This window comes from Sarcophilus harrisii, chromosome 2 (genome assembly GCF_902635505.1).
Source record: "Sarcophilus harrisii chromosome 2, mSarHar1.11, whole genome shotgun sequence".
NCBI lineage: Eukaryota > Metazoa > Chordata > Mammalia > Dasyuromorphia > Dasyuridae > Sarcophilus > Sarcophilus harrisii.
In genome coordinates, this window is record NC_045427.1 from 245218812 (window position 1) to 245236386 (window position 17575).

General features: G+C 36.4%; 1 protein-coding gene across 10 annotated transcripts in view; it reads right to left on the bottom strand.

The window, feature by feature from the left end:
- Window positions 1-17575, bottom strand: part of ZBTB46 (zinc finger and BTB domain containing 46) — a 159449-nt gene that overhangs the window by 18312 nt on the left and 123562 nt on the right. For 6 of the 10 annotated variants that reach the window (XR_004231927.1, XM_031951798.1, XM_031951793.1 and 3 more), the window contains 3 exons: window positions 17381-17429; window positions 9265-9333; window positions 6930-7105 (listed from right to left, as the gene is read on the bottom strand). Coding sequence is in view for 9 of the 10 variants with exons in the window: in XM_031951798.1 (XP_031807658.1) it covers window positions 6930-7105; window positions 9265-9333; window positions 17381-17429 (294 nt within the window). In the remaining variant the exon portion in view is untranslated. Of the gene's footprint in view, window positions 1-6929; window positions 7106-9264; window positions 9334-15822; window positions 17289-17380; window positions 17430-17575 lie in introns of those variants that run through there. The other 4 variants (XM_031951796.1, XM_031951795.1, XM_031951799.1 and 1 more) reach the window with 4 other exon arrangements.

Below are 17575 nucleotides of genomic sequence, written 5' to 3' on the forward strand. Positions count from 1 at the left end.
TGGAGGGAAGGAAAAGATGATGGGGCTTTGGGTGTCATGGCAACAGAGAACATAAGCCCCTAGAGCATTGTGGTGTAAGTGGTGTGGGCCGGTTGCCCACCCCATCCATGTATAAACATCACCATTTGGCAAACTACAACACGATCCTGGCATCTGCTACACTGACAGACAACAGCTTACCAGCTGACTACAAACTCTCATTCCCAAGAAGGGGACTGAGGAAATGGCTTTAAAGAACATATGAATAACAGGGGCAAAACAGGCTTAATGAATTCTTTGCCTTAACTGCTGCTTTGCATAAAAGAGAATATTTATTAAAACCCTAAAGTCTCACAAATTTTTGGTAGAGGACTTTCTCACACTGTTAGGTCTGAGGTCAACTAGCCTACTGGGACAATGAGCAAAATGAAATCAGGGTTAGAAAACTAAATTAAAAGATAAATACTGTTCTTTTAAAGAAGAGGCCATTTTTCTTGTCTACCTTTGCTATTAACACAGTTTTAAATGTCTTGTGACTAGGATAAAAGAATTGTTTTTTTCAGAGTCACATGATAAGGATTAATTTCTTCAAAGTCAGTTTTAGTTCAACTAAATAATTAGACTTCTTCAAATAAAAATAAAATTATACATGCAGTTTTTTTTTTTTCATGTTTCAATGAAAGAAACATAGCTATGGAGAAGCTTGTTTAAATAAGCAACTCTTCAGCTTTTTTGGCTCTGAGATTCTTATTGTTCTTTAGGGAATATTAGGGCAAAGAGTTAGAAGAGATCTCAGAATCAAATCTACTTCAGCTTCTGCCTGAAGAAGAATCTTTTCAACAACACACCCAATAAGTGGTCATCTAGCCTTTGCTGGAAGAGATCTAGTGAGGTGGAACATGCTATTTCCTGAGGCAGCCCTTTATACTTTTAAACATCTTTAATGTTAGGTTAAAAAAAAAAATCAAACCTAAATCTATTTCTTTGTAGCTTCCATCTGAAAAGGGCACTTGGTTCCTGAGCCTTACGCCCACCTCCTAGGTCAGAATACAATCCCAGATAGATGCAATACCAGATAGTAATATATACAAAGCATTAAAATGCATGTGCTCTTTCTTCCTTTATGAATTGTTTAAAAAAAAAAAAAAGGTTCCTTGATTGAATTAGAAGAAGAGTCTGGCTACTGGCTCGAGAGAATATGGGCCACACCTGAGAAACCCTTAAAAGATGCTAGACATGTTGAGAATTTGAAGCAGTTCAAAGTTATGAAAGTTTTATGGAGTGTGACCCCTGTACTTCAACCAGAGGACAGCAATGGGGAAGGAAGGAAGGAAAGATAGGATTTTCTCTCTATCTCCCTTCTGTCTTATATCAGACACAGCATCTTACAGAATAGCTACTAGCACAGTAAGAGCCATTGCATTCATCAAGGAGCAATTTGAAGAGTTGTTTGAGGCAGGAGGCAGAAAGACAGAGACACAGAAAAGAAGCATTCAAGGCAGGAGGCAGCTTCAAGGAGGGACATTTTTGGCAGCAGAGAAAAGTGGATGCATTCCAGAGAGAACTAGCCCTCAAAGTCAAGAATTGAGCTTTTGAGAGGAAGAGACGCAGGGAAGTCAGCTGAGTGACCCATTCAGCAGAAAGGCTTCATCCAGGAGGGGAGCAGGGTGAAGATTCCACAAGAAGAGTGAAAACATTGGTTCCTGGGAGCACTAGAGGTATAAATTGCCTGGGTCACATGCGTTTCTTACATGTTCCTCACTGCCACTGTGGGTTTGTGCCCACTTTTTTCTACATAGGCTATATTTGTAGCAGAGTATATCCCATGTCTTCTGGAGGGAGAAAGGATGTGTGTGTGTGTGTGTGTGTGTGTGTATATATATATATATATATATATATATATATATATAGCATGTGAAGTTTATTCCAAATAAGGCAGATATAAAGGTAATGGTATCTTCATAGAATACCATTTTCCTGAAAAGTGTAAAACTTAAATTATTTTCTATGAACCAGTGCATTGATTTTCTAAGAAAGGATATTTTTGTAGATACTATTATTATTATTATGCCAACTAATGAAATACTTTTGCTTTGTGCCAACTGTGTCTACTGGATGATCATTAAAGGTAAATTTACTACTGCTGGTAATTGTTCAATTGTGTCTGATCCTTTGTGGCCCCATATAAGATTTTCTTGGCAAAGAGTGGCTTGCCATTTCCTTCCAAAAGATTAAGGCAAACAGAGGTTGAGTGATTTGCCAGGATCACACAGCTCATGAATATCTGAGGCTGGTTTGAACTCTGGTCTTCCTGACTCCAGACTCAGTGCCCCATTGCACCATCCACCTGCCTTTTCAGAAACTCTAGGGGGATCGAGTCATCTCTTAAGCATTCTGGGAAGGCATCTCAGAGAGGGTCCCTACATATCCACAGCTAATAGTTTTGTCTTTTGTCTGAGGTGACAGATGACCAAACAATCTAATTTCTCCTGTATGAAGGAGAGATTTGCAGACAATGATAGTTTTCCCCCTCCCCAAGGTTTATCTTTATTTCTTTCAAATGGTCCTTAAAAGGAATGGTCTCCAGGATCCTAATTACTGCTCTAAATGCTCTCTTATCAAGATTCTTGCCAAAATGTGGCACCTAGAATTACAGGCTAGTTCAGAAACAATCTGACCATTGCCAAACACAGCCAGATTATCCCCTCCCTAGGCTGAGAGGCTATTTCTCTCTGAATGCACTCTAAGACCACATTTGCTTTTTTTGGCCCCTCTATAACACTACTGGGGCAGCAAAGGGGCGGGGTGAGTATAGTGCCAGACTTGGAGTCGGAAAGATCTGAGACGCTGAATAGTCATGTGACTCTGGGCAAGCTTCTTAACCCTGTTTGCTTCAGTTTCCTCATCTGTAAAATGAGCTGGAGAAGGAAATGGCAAATTATTGTATCTTTGCCAAGAGAACCCCAAATGGGGTCATGAAGAGTCAGGACTGAAAAATGATTCAACAAATATAACAATGTGGATCCATTTTGAGCATGCAGTCTGCAAAAGTCCTCAAATTTTTATGAGAACTATCCAGGTCCATCTCTTGTCTGTTTCTGGTCAGTACATTATTCTCCTTTTTAATTTAGTTCATTGTATACTTATTATCTTAACTTCATTAATTCACAAAGACTTCTAGTAATCATATTACGGCATGGCTAAACATGTAACTGGAGACATAAAAGGGACAGCCCTCCTTCCCTCTATGGCTTGGTCAGATTGAGGCTGCTGGTCTGTGAGAAGGCGTGACTTCTTTATTAGTATGACTTTTCATACTATAGGAAAAGAATGAAAAATGAGTCTTCAATTCAGTAAACAGTGTTATTCTCTGTGGGACCTTGGGCAAATCATGGAACCTCTCAGGTTATGTGAGCCTGGGTTTCTTCACCTATAAAATCAAAGGGCCTGACTAGTAGGCCTCCAAGGCTCCTCACGGCTCTAAGCGTGTGACTCTGGAATTCTGTTAAGCACGTACTGCATGCAAGAGGGCTGTGTAAGGAGCTGGGTTTACCAAGATGAAATGTTCTAATCCATAAAAGTCCTATGATAATACCAAGATGACACACATAAAGAGAGAACCATATGTAAAATTAAAAGTTAAATAGTGCCCCAGTGAGGTCAAACAGGCATGAGAACTTGAGGGAAAGGAGGGACCACTTCTAGGGGAGTCAATGAACATCTTGTGGAAGAAGTACCATCTGAACTGTATTTTGAAGAGAAGGACTTCAAGAGGCAGAAATGTAGAGAAAGTGTTTCAAAGATGAAAAATGTCATACACAAATGCATAGAGAGGAGAGAAGACAGAATAAGATGAGAAAAGAATAGTTCAGTTGGGCTGGAATGTATAATGCTGTAAGTGGATAAGTGTGACTTTTCACAAAGTGAAAAGTACATTTAGAGTTAGTCTTTGGAGGACTTTGAGTGCCAGAGCAAGAAATGTTCAGAGAAAGGTAACCATGATGATGAAGCATTTCAAAAACATGCTATATGAAGAATGATTGAAAGATCTGTAGATATTTAACTTGGAGAAAAAAGGAATTAAGGCACATAAAATAGCTTTCTTCAAGTCATGTAGAAGAAGGATTAAATTTTTTTCTTGTTGGCCCCAGAAGGCAGAACTAGAAATAATAGAGATTGCATATTGCAATACTGGGGTAGATTTTGTTCAAAAAAAGAAACACTCACAAATAATCAAAAGTGAAATCGAATGTCTTGGAAAGAAACAAGCTCTTTCACCACAGATTTTTAAGAAAAAGATCCTTGTTCAGATAATTGGTTTGACAGGATGTCCTCTGTAATTCCTTCCAAATCTAACATTCTCTGATTCTATAAATTAGTATTTTTTCCCCTTAAGGTAAGGGGAAACCAGATTTGGGATTTGGCAAGACTAACACTGGCAGCAGGACAAGGGAACGAGGATTTGAGAGCAGAAGATAGTATAGAATTAGAGTCAGTTCCACAGAAGAAGTTGGGTGACTGAAAAGTTCAAGGCTGGCCCTTATGTTTTAGGCACAGCCCTACATCTCTGCGTCCTAGGAAATGGCCCCAAGCTTTTACCATGCAGTCACAGAAGAAAGGTAGTATTATGTCTTACAGCTCATACCATAAAAGGGCCTGGTGGTACTGTGTCCTAAGAGCATCCAGAAGCTTATTAAGGAATCAGGAGATAGTCTATATGGGACTTCTAGAAGTGAACAAGGAAGGAGGATATCCAGAAGCCCAGTCAAGGACTTCAGTCAAGAGGCAGGAGGTGGAGTATCCTAGAACTGTACCTCATGACAGCCATGAGCAAGAGCTAGCAGAATTGTGAATGAGAATAGATTGACTTCAGAAAATCAGAGTGATGTCAAGGATGGAGAACACTCCAGATATTAAAGATTCTAAGTCTGACCTCATCACCAAATATTTATGATTCCTTTCACCTAAACTGATAAAACCTTGGGCAAGAGTGACTGAGAAATGAAGGAGTAGTTCACCTTAATTTTCTGAATAATGGATTATTATATATAGTTATTCTTAAAAAAGACATTTGCAAAAGCTACTTCTACAGCCTATGGAAGGCCTAGGCTCCTGGGTATTGAATAAGGATTATCCATATTTGGGTTACATTAGTATGAAGTTGAAATTGAATAGCAAAAGCATTTTAGCTCTGTTAAGTTCAGATGCAGGAAAAATTTCTGGTCATGTCAGGATTATTGGGGACCAGGTCCATCTAACCTATTAATGAGTAAGTGGACTGTGAGAAACACAATTAAAGCTAGATAATTATTCAAAGGATGATGATTCAGATGAAGAAGAAATTGAATGCTGATTATCTACTAGAGAGTGAGGAAACTCAAAATTGAGTTTACTCTAGCTCCAAAGGAACTTCTGATGGCGGGGAAAGAGAGGGGAAGACTAAACCCAGAAACAACCCCTGTCTAGCCCAATGTTTCAGATGTATAAACCCCTAGTGAAAAGTGTGTGTGCCCACAGTCACTAGAGACAATGATAGTAAGACTGGGACACATATAAACTCAGGATTATTTCACACCAACTGGTCAACAGATGATGTTTAGCCTAGGCTATATATGAGCCCAAGGAGCAACTGGAAAGGATAATTAGGCTTTTTTGGCTAGTGACTGAGCTTATTATACTTAGGGGAAAAAAAGTGGCTACTCATGTGCCTAGATAATGAACATTTCTACAATGCACATAACATGCATATACATACGTATATAATGTCCTAATGTTCTATTTAATTGAATTCTATGTTAATATCTACACTAATATGCATTGTTGGGTATATACTGTTGCTATATGTATATTGCTGTTTCTGCACATGATTTGTATGTGCTATGTGTCTTACACTGCATAAGAAATGTATTCCAAGATTTACATATATATATAATACTGCCACATATGCTGTAATTATATGTAAAGAATTATGTGTTTGTTACAAACACTATAGTTATCTGCATGCAATTTTAATACGAATCTCTTGAATTAGGTGCATTATGCTAAGGTTGCTGATGACTATGTCATGTACTAATTTATTTAACTCTGCTATATGTTAATTTTGAAGTGTGAATTCAATATTCACAAGTATCTTGGTAAATCCCATATAATTTGCAGGGAGTGAACATTTTTTCTGATGTGGCAAGAAGGGAAAATGAAGATTAGTTCTTCAATGCTGGAGGTATAAGTTGCCCTGACCATACCAATTACCTAGGCAAGTATAATCTTTTTACTGATGGAATGTCATTTGTGGAAGAGCTAGAATAGAGAAAACAATCAATTGTCTTTTGTTACTAGTCTATTCATTAAATACCTATCCTCTGAGCCAATTGTATCATCTGGCTGATTAATAAAAATAAGTGCATTATAGAGATTTATAAACTACAGTTTTGAGTGGATATGGACCTCCAAAATACCTTGAAGGTAGGGTGCTCTTTCTGGAGGCCACATGTACAAGAAAGGGAGGATCCAATTATTGTGTGTAAAAATATTAGAGAATTAGTAACCTTCTAGCTACTAGATGATAGCTGTGTTAAAGAGCACCACTTATAGTTTGGACAATTTCCCAAGGCAACATGATGCAGTAGAATGAACACTTGACTGACAGTCAGAAGACCTCAGTTTACATCCTGAAACAGCAACTTCCTCTTTGCAGTCTCTGAGCCTTAGTTTTCTTATCTCAAAGTAAGAGAATTAAGACTAGAAGATCTCAGTAGTCTCTTGTAACCCTCAATCAATTAATACACAAATAATTAAAAAATTTTAAGGGGTGGGGAAAGGGACTGAATAGAGTAGTTATAGAACCTGTCCCTGTCCAAATCTTGATGGGAGATAGGAGAGGATAGAGTTACTCTCTGTTGTGAAAATCCCAAAGGGAAGAACAACCTCTCCATGGATCCCTCTCTACTCACCAGTGTGTGTCGCTTCATGTGCTCCCGCCGAGTAAATTTTTTCCCACAGATCTCGCATGGGTAAGGCCTCTCCCCTGTGTGGGATCGCATGTGTCTCTTCAAGATACACTGATGCATAGCTGAGAAACTGCAGTATGGGCACTTGAACTTCTTTCTAATCACCGTGAATTCATTTACTGAAAAATAGCAATCAGAGAAAATACATTATCCTTCACACAGCCAAATTAATATTTTTTTGGTGAATCCTCAACCCTGCAATAGTCTCCATTTACATTTTCATTCAGAAAGTGAAGATGGCTTTATTTCTCTTATGGTTGTTCTCTAGTCTCCTGGTCTTCTGTCAAACATTCACAAATTTTAAGTAGTCTAGATAGAACTAGCTTCTTTCAGTCAACTTCTTTCAAGTTTCTTAAGAGAAAAGAAAGGGAAATGGTTGTATTCAAAATCAAACTACCAAGAAATAGCTGACCTCAAAACAGAAGTCGGGAATTTTAGACCAGATCCAGTCTTACAATTCATATCCTGATAGGGAGAATCTGTAATTTGACCCTGCACATAGAAAGAAATGCCTTAAGCTTCTTCCACTGTCAGAGGCTGACTCTTGGGGAGACTGCTGTAAAGTAAACCTAATATAGATTTTGTGCTTTAAGTCCTATATAGTGTTAACAATGATTATGAACTGATGAGCCCATTGAGGCCTTTGGTACATGTTTTTGTACAAGAGTTTATAGTCACCTGGATTAGTTAAAACTACAAAGGACCAAACAGCATTTCTAAACGATCCCCTGGTTGTTCAAGTTTCCCATACTTTGTTCAGTAACAACTAACTAACTATATATATATATATATATGCATATATATACACATATATATCTTTATTCAAAAAATAATTTTTTAAGGCATCTGTTGTTGAATGTTCTGTAAAGCAAGTGGCACTCTCAGTTAAAATAGTCAAGATAAACATTTAAACAGCCCAGGGTCAGGACCCATAGCTCAGGTATCTCCTGTACCCTTAAAAAAAAAAAAAACCCAACTGTCATTTTGATGTAGTTCTTTGGTATCTCAGCATATAAAAATGAACACACCACACATGGGACTCAGCATGGTTTTTCTTCCAATTTAACACCAGTCACACTGCTTTTAGACTTCTTTGGCCATCTTCATCATGTCTTCCTTCCCCAGGAAATTCATCAATGAGGAATCTCATGCTACAAGACTGAATCTGCCTGATACCCACACCATCACTCTGCTCTGATTGGTTCTTTTGCCTGAAGGGCAGGCCATGAGGTCCAGGGTGTCTACTCAAAGAGGAGGCTCAGCACAATTCCTCTGGCCATATGTCCCCCTATTCCCCAAGCTACATTGCTTTTGGACTTCCTTTGGACTATCCATCATGAGCCCACCCTGGTTACTCTCTATCTTAACCTCTTGTCAGCGTCCTTTTGGATGTTCTCTTCCCCCATTAAGCTCTTCAAGGACTGGAACTTCATTTTATTTGTATTTGTAATTGAAGCACTTAGTAGAAGCTTTTAATACATTATACTAAGCAAAAAATTTTTTAAATTATAAATATAAAAGAAAATAAAATAGGTTAATACCTGTCATTCACCATATATTCACCAGCATAAAAATATATTTACAAATACTGGTTTCATATTTTATTCATGCTAAAAGTTTTCTCTTTAAAAGTATGACACTAAATGAAAATATAATACAGCAGAATTGTATCTCCCTTATCTGATGTTCTGTTTGCTCCATTCAGAAAGTAGTCCTGTGAGGCACAGTCTAAAACAAAATTTGGCAAAGGCAACTTAAACTTCCTGACTCCTCTCATGGTTTGACAGACGTAAAGGAATGCATCCAGTATTGAGATGAATACTGCCTTCATGGGAAAGCTACAAGTTGGGTTTTGCATAGTGTTATATTTCCAATAATGGAGGAAAATGGAGAATGCAAGTCCTGTTTGAACAGAATACCTGGTAATATTATGAGCTGCTAAGTCAATAAATGTAAACTCTTGAACACAAGCAGTGTGACTTTCCTTAGCACAAGTGACCTCAAAAGATTGATTTTGAGGCTATCAATAACTCATTCATTATTCCCTAACCTACTAAATTATTTCCACAAAATAACATGACTTCTTGCCGGAGTGAATGCAGATTTTTTTTTTTTTTTTTTTTTTTTTTTGCAGGGGGAGGAAGCCAGGAGCATGGTTGAGGCAGGGCTGATTTCTTAAAATGTTCATTTCTATATAGGGCATCTTTGGCTACTAGCTGTTATTTATTTCCGTACATAAGGAGCTACTACAAGGAGGTGGATCACAGTGTATACTCACATCCGGGCCTGATGGTTGTAGGTTCAAATTCCGCTCCAGGACTAAGGCCCATAGACAGTGCTGACAAGGCTGTGTAGGATTAGAACATGCAGTACTGTTAGAGACATCATCTTCCAATGTCTCCTTAAAAAGTCTTTTTTTACTACCTCGGATGACTATCTCACAGATTACGGTATTTGACAAAAATTCAAAGGCAACAGTGCTAACATAATTTTAGCAGGCCATTGGTGGCAACGAGGAAGAGATGGGTCCAGGTTAAAGAAAACCAGAGGAAATCCAAAAGCATATTGTTAGACAATTAGCTTTACCTCTGGAACCTAGAAAGAATGTTAACAAACTATTAAACAAAAGCAAAACTAATTAGACTTATTTCCATCTTCTATTTCCATCTTTTTTTTTTTTTAGTTTAGGAGTTTAGAAACAATTGAATAGTCCAAAGGCAAACACCATGAGTGAGAACAAAGGAACCTGATAATTCACAAACTGAAGAAGAGTACTGTGTGGTTCACTATAAGCCTAGTACAATGAGTTTCACTCTATATTCTAGTACAGTGATATATAGCAAGATATCTGTGCTGTGGAATCTTTGTTGAAATGAATTGAAAAGAAAAATCTAGAGGTATGTTATAGTTAAAAAAAACTTAGGACACTAACTTGCTTCTTAAATTTGGTTCACTAGGAAAAATGCTAAGAAAAAATGTAAAATGTACAAATGAGACTGCTCACCTTACATCCTTTGCTTTCCTAATAGATTTTCATTAGCAGCTTAGACTCTTTGAAAGCTCTCTTTAACCTAGAAATGGGTGCTTTTTATCACAGGCAAAGCCACATGTATAAAAAATTCTAAAGGGCTTAATAGTCTACATTTATAGCTCTAGTACTTTTAACCCTGGAGACCTGGCCACCAATTATTATCAATAAAAGGATATTCTAGTACCCAAGATATATGCTTTCCTATTGTTAGTATACATTAGTTACTAAGCTTTTTTTAGGCACTTGATTGTCCTACCACCACATAACTTTCTTGCCTGTGAAAGCCATTTGATCAAATGTATGTAAAAAACTATGAACCATGACTTATTTTATGCTGTGACTTAAACAAAATGTGGAGTGCTTTGTTTTAAGACCTTGTCTCATATTAAACCTAAATAATCAACTTCCCCTGTTTTGGATGTGTTTAAAGAAGACACTTTAGGAAACCCATCAGCAAGTTTAAACAGCATGAAACTAAAATCTGTGTCTGATGATCATTCACAAGCCAGCTAGGAAAGACATCTAACAATGGGTTGAACAAAAACACTGTATTCTGGCATATCCCATGGCTCACCATGAACCAATTACTAGGCAATCTACATAAAGCAACCAGTTATAAGCATATGAGGTGAAGTGAACATAGGTCAATATAGCCCATGTTAGCATTGGGGACATTTATAATGTTATAAGATATTTAAAAGAAGTAAGCACAGCTTAGTCACTTCATGTTTTTGTACCCAATTGTTTGCTTCTGAAGGAGTTCTTTAATACGAATAACATTTTAATGGATCCAAACTTCTCCAACGTAAGCCCAAATTCCTTTGGACGAACTAGTTTGAGTTCATTTATCAAAACCCCAGGACATAATTTTAAGGACACAGATAAACAGTTTCTAAGTAATGCCATTTTACACATAATCCAGTTTGCTTTCACAGAAGACATAGTAATGGGGATAGAGGTGGGAGGGCATTTATTTAGTGTAAATTAGATGGATGGCTAATCCCAAGCAATAATAAAGAATCCTCCCCTCCACCTTCTAAAGATTCTTAAGAAAAAGTCCTATACTGTCCAATTTCTATTCTCTACGTATTCCACCACAATGTATAATAATAGAGATGGAACAGCAAGGTAATTTTAATGCAGCGCATCACGTCCAAATCCTGTATACAATTGTTATAGCCAAATAACTACTAGTAGAAAGTATAGCCACTCAAGTTAGAATAATTGAACAGTTCAGGGATGGGGAATTATCAGTGTTTTTCATTGATTGGCAGAAGAAGGCCTCACTGGTTTTTAGCATATGAGAATAGCCAAGACACAATTCAGCATCACAAAGTGAGCTCCTTCACTTGAGTATACAAGTTACTATGTAGGTATTATTTTATTCTTCCTTCTTTAATGGATAGACCACAATTTGTAAATACATGTAGGAGTGTGTCTGTGCTGGGAGGTAGGATAAAGCATATGCAGGGGGATGAAATGATTTAACTCCACTGCAAATTTTCTGGGACAGTGTCATGAATATCAGTTTTATTTGTAAAGTTCTTATGGATACAACAGTATATTATCACTCAAGAAAGTTGTGGATCTTTTCTTGATTCAGCAATAATAGTTTTTTTCCTGTTATTCAAGAAAAAAAATTCAAATAACCTCTTAAACTTTGAACCAAGAATCAGTAACCTCTACCTCATGCTTTTATAAAGATAAAATAAGCAACATAAATGTTCTTTCTTCTTTCATTTTCCCAGTTTCTAATCTCTTGTTGGACTTAATTTGATGACCAAACAAATGATACCATAAATTATCTAAAGATAATATTTAATACAACAAATTCTAAAATATCCATTTTCATATGGGAAAAGCAAAACAAGAGAAAGAGTTTTAGTTACTTTATTAAAATTGACTTGCAGGTATAAGGGAAGAACATTCATGTTTTCTGTTTCTACTTTTATAAATACTCAAATACAAAAATATTTTAAAATTATTGCATGTTTTAGGTTTCTGAATTTCATAAAATTAGAATATGTTAAACATTAAGTAATACAAATCTGAAAAAAAAAATCACATGGTAGTGTTTTTTTCCTAACAAAGTTAGGATCATCAATATGATTTCCTAAAAGTAGCTACATCAGAGCATGACCTTTGAGGTAAACATATTTGTTGATTGACTGATCTGACAGAGTTTAGCATGAGGTAATTTAGCATTTTCTCCCTAAAAATCCTGAATTGAAAAAAATTAGAAATACTTCATACTCAAAACATGCATTTTACAAAGGTATCCAAAAATAAAACATTTTTGTATTTTCTCAACTAATATTACCAAGATCACTGAGGTAATTTAAAATTGATTATGCATTTTAAGATTAATTTAGCACCACCTTTTAAAAGGTTATTTTACAGTCAATGTATTTTAGAAAGAGCTGTGCATCACATAGTTTTATTTTCATAGACACAGATGAATAAACTTTTAAATACCAAATAATGCAACACCAATCAAAATATACAAAAAAAAAGATGAATGTCACCAAAATCTTTTTAAAGCCCTTAAATTACTCATCGTAGCACCTGGAAATCTAAGGCACTAAACTAAAATATGTAGCTCTATTAGAAATTTTTAAAAAAATCTTTTCTAGAGAGAGAATTTCCAGTCTAATTCAGCCTAAGTTTTTCAAATCAATAATAAAAATATCACATTTTGCTTGGCATCAGTTTATCTAATGAAGAAAACTTGATCGTAACATTTGTCTATAATTAGAATTCATCTACAGAAATATTGCTTTAATAGTCAATGCCAAATTCAAAGTATATATTCAGCCCTTGTCAAAAAGCCACACATTTAGTTCCTTCCCTCCCCAAACTGACCACAGGTCCTGAGATATTTGTGCAAAAAATTCCCAAATTCTGCAGCCAGATTTTTATCCTATACAGACTTCTGGTACCCCCTCTGAGAGAACTTGTTTGCCCTATTTTTTATACATTCCCATTATGTACTTGGTTGCTAAAGATGCCACACTATTACACAAATCACTCACTCTTAGAATGAAATGGTCAACCCTGAATCCTTACTTAAGGCACTACTAAGAAATTTAAGATCCTAAGTAATTTCCATTAAAGGGCAAAGAATAACCATATTTTGCCGAACAATCCCTGCAAATGAAGTGTTTCTATTTCAAAAATATGTTTTGAGCGCTTGTAAAGGAAAACATTTACTCATGTAGCACATTTCAAGGCATCAATGAATTATGTCAACATTTTTTTCCTCTAAGCAAACCCTTTACAACTTGAAGATTTTAATCTTACTATACTTACTATAACTATCAGACCATACCTTCAAGACTTCTCAACAAAATATTACAAAATATCAATGGAAAATTTCTCTGTTGACTATTTAGCTTTCATAAATACTATAGGGTAGGCTGTTACACACTCAAGCTATTTCTTGTTGGCCTTTTTTGCTATTATACAAATAACTCAACCCTGTCTCCAGTTACATCATTTGGTATCAAACCAATTCATGGACAACTGGTCATCAAGATCCAAAAGGAACAGAATTTAGGGATTCTGGAGATTATGAAATTCAGCTTCCATTTTGCAATAAGGAAATGAAGGCCCAGAAAAACGAAGTGATAGCCAGGTTTAGAAACCTGATTTAGAAACCAGGTAGCACTTTTCCTGCTTGACCATAAAATTTGCATTAGAGAGGTAGTTGTATGTTGAAGTGGAAAGACCATGTTTTTAAGAGTCAGAGAATTTAAGTGCTACCTCTGATTCACACTACGTATGTTATATTACATGAGTCACTTAACCTCTCTGTGACTCAATTTCCTTATCTATAAAATGGGGATAATAATATTTATATTCCACCTCACTCTCAGTGACATTGTCAAGAAAGTGCATAGTAAACTTTAAGGTGCTATATTATTGTTGTGGTTTTAAAATCCAGTATAAAAGCTTTCAGTTGTAATTAGATTAATTTGTGCCAGAAAAAAAGACTTTAAAATGTTAAGCATGAAAATCTCAATATGAACTATCATCTCTTCAGTCTCAAGGAAGAATAGGCATCCACATTCAACTTTGACAAAAATAGTGGATAATTTAAAAGAAATGACTATTGGCAAATTATTAAAATTTTTTGAGTTTCATTTGTACAGTGGAGATCCTTAGACCCTCCTCCCAGCACAGGGTTATTGTGAGTGAAGAGATTTGTAAACTTTAAATCATAGATGTAAAATTGGAATGATCTTATAGATAACCTCCTTATTTGCCAGATGAGGAATCTTGAGATCAGAAAGATTAAGTGGCTTGCCCAAAACTCTGAGAAGTAGTAAGTGGCAGAACTGGGATTTAAGACCAGGTTCTCCTTAAATCCCAAATTCTAAGCCCAACCTTTCTTCCATTGTCATTATGGTGCCTCTAGATGTTGTATAAATAGGATTGTTATTATCAGAAGATGAAACAAACTTTGTGGTAATAAATACACTTAAGTTATATTATTCTTCTTAATTCTATCCCTGAGAAAAAAGCCATTTTCCAATTTTCTAAAAATACTCAAATGCATATTGAAAAAATAGATTCTCTTTAAAAATCAAACTCTAAAATTTAATGCCTTAGAGAATGAAATTCAACAGGACTGAAGTACAGAAGACAAATAACTAACTGGTCCTAATGTCTATGAGATGAGTGATTCTAATGTTTTAACAGGTTAACAGAATTGTGGAATCTGTGCCTTAAATCTTTGCCTTTCTCCTTCCTCCTAAACCTACTCATTTATCTTTTTAAGTACAGTTGAGCTACAAAATTTTAAACTATTTTGGAAAATCAATACAACATTTATTACTGAGAACATGGAGATCACCCCACATGGTAAGGAAAAGCTCAACTGGTAGGAGGAAAATGCCATTTGGGAGCAAGCCTGAGGACAATTAATTTCTAATGCCTCCATTCTACCCTTATTATCATTAGATTTCCTACTTTAAATCTTCCATGTGAATTAAAAAAAAAAAGAAAAGTTTTAACCGCTAATAATTACTTTTCCTTCGGCAACAGACTAGTGCCAAACTACTCTTGTTTGGAGTATAGTTTGTTTTCCCCTCTCTGAGAATGCTCAAATTTATGCTTCAGAACAGGCTTATGTGATTAATGTAGAAGAGGATCATAATATTTGAGGTAGTGGGGTAAAAGAACTCTACAGGAAAAAAATTAAAGCTTCTCCCTCTGTATAATTGGCTTCAAACTTCTGAAGGCATTTAATCTGAATCAAAGAAAAATTTCAAACCACAGAAAAATTAAAAATACTGGTCATTTCAACATATGAGACCATCACCCCATGATCATTTTTGGTCAAATATTGTAATAAATTGGAAGAGGTACAAAGGAGAGAGCTTGAAAAAAAAAGTCAAGCATTCCCCTCTACCCACTTTCAGATAATCTCTTGGTGCCAGAAAAGACCTGAGCTCAAAAATCAGGCATTCCATAGATAGCATGAATTAGCCCAGGAATCATGGCATAAATTAAAACTCTGGGCCCTGAGGCCAGGTGTTGGAAAGATCTCCCTGCACAGGCAGTGAGGTGATGTAGTGGGTACAAGTATTGGGCCTTGGAGTCAAGGAGACCTAAATTAAATTCCTGTCAGACACCACTTATTGTGTGATCCTGGGCAAGTCATTTAATCTCACTCAGCCTCAGTTTCCTCATTTATAAAATGGAGATAATAAAAGCACCTACTAAATAGAGTTATTTTGAGGATTAAATAAGATAACATGTACAATGTTTTACAAACCTTAAAGTACTATATAGATGCTACTTATCATCATATCATCATAGTTGTGGTCAAGTTGATGGAAGAAAGGAGGGAAAGAGGAAAGGAAAAGAAGAGAGTTTAATTATTGTAAGCAGAAAGGGAAAATTAAGGGAAGGTGGGAAAGAAGTATATATTGGAAAGTTGTAGGGAAAGATAACCAGATCTAATAGTATCCTAACCCCACTTGAAAAATGCATATACAACAATTTATCCTGGATTTTTTCCAGGGTTCCCCTGTACTGTGGAGGCTGTTTTTAGTAAAATGTAAACCGTTACTCTGGACTCCTTCCAGGCTCTAAGGATATGCAATTCCTGTCTTAAACGAACAGGACAACAATTTAATAGAACCATAGCTAACAAAAAAACAGAACCCAAAGAACCATTATCAGAAATATTCTGATATGAATAGTTTGGGAAAAGCTTTTGGATCTTAAGAGATTCTCTCAATCATAACAAGTCAGATATCATTGCCAACAATATCTTCAAATACAAAGGGCATCTCATATATAAATACATTCACAAAATTAATACACTTTGGTTATTTTCTATTCTCCTGGTTTTCAGGATATGATGGGACTTTTAAATACAAAGATCAAAGGGACTGGGCTCCACCCCACTCCCATAGTTGAAGTCATATTTTCAAATCCTTTTAGATGAGTCGGACCTTAACAAAGTAGCTTGGCTGGAGATCCTAGCTGATTGTTATTCAATTTAAACTCGGGCATCTGGAGCCCAAAGGAGCTCCTGATCCACCATGTGAGCATTTATTGTTTTCCCTTAATGACAAACATAGTTCAGCTGAATATAAGGTTGCAAAATAGAAGGCTAATCATTTAAAAGTAATAAGGCAAGCTTCAGGTCCATCTCCCACCAGACTTGCTATTTTCTGACTTCCCCTGTCATCATTTTGTTAATCAACTATTTTCCTCATCTGGTTCTATGATAGCCGAAAACTCTTCTGCCACTGCCTGGGAAGGGCCCACGTAGCACACTTTGACATGGGTGGTAAGGTTTTTCTGGGTACCAAAACCCTTGCCACAGAAGAGACACATAAAAGAACGTTCTCTTGAGTGCACTGATAAAAGGTGTCGGTTCAGGTCTGTCTTGTCCCGAAATAACTTTAAACAGCAAGAGCACTGCATCTTCTTGTGGTTGCAGTGAATTGTTTTTTCATGTCTATCCATATTGGACTTCAAGGTGAAGCTGGCTGGGCACCTGGAGCACTGGAAACGGTCAAGCTGACCTGGCTGTACATTATCAGCCAAACTACTGATGAGAGGTCGAGAATAATCAGTCAAGTCAATTGGGAGAAACATAGAAAAGGCATGTTTCTGGATGTGCTCCCTTAGCTTTTCTGGACTGGCCAGAACCCTCCCACAGAAGCCACACAGTGTTCTCTGATTCAAGCCAGGATCAAGAAAGAGGGTTTTGGTGTTTAAACAGACATCTTCGGATCTTGATGCACTTAGATCTAAAACCAGAAATACATAAGTTAGAAACTCCCAGGGCACAATAAAATGGAACTGTAGAAATAAATGAGTTTTATCCTGATCTCCCATTTACCTGTGTCAGTGTCCAGCTGCCACATGGTGAAAAGCCTCTTACAGGTGGCCTGTGAATAAAGAGTACAATTAATTTTGAATGAACTCATACAAGAACCAAACACCAAGTGTTAACAGTAGGCAAAAATTTCCCAACAAAACTATGGTTTGCTTTGAGAAAGATCATTTAAGAGGATGTCTAGCTCATGTCTATTGG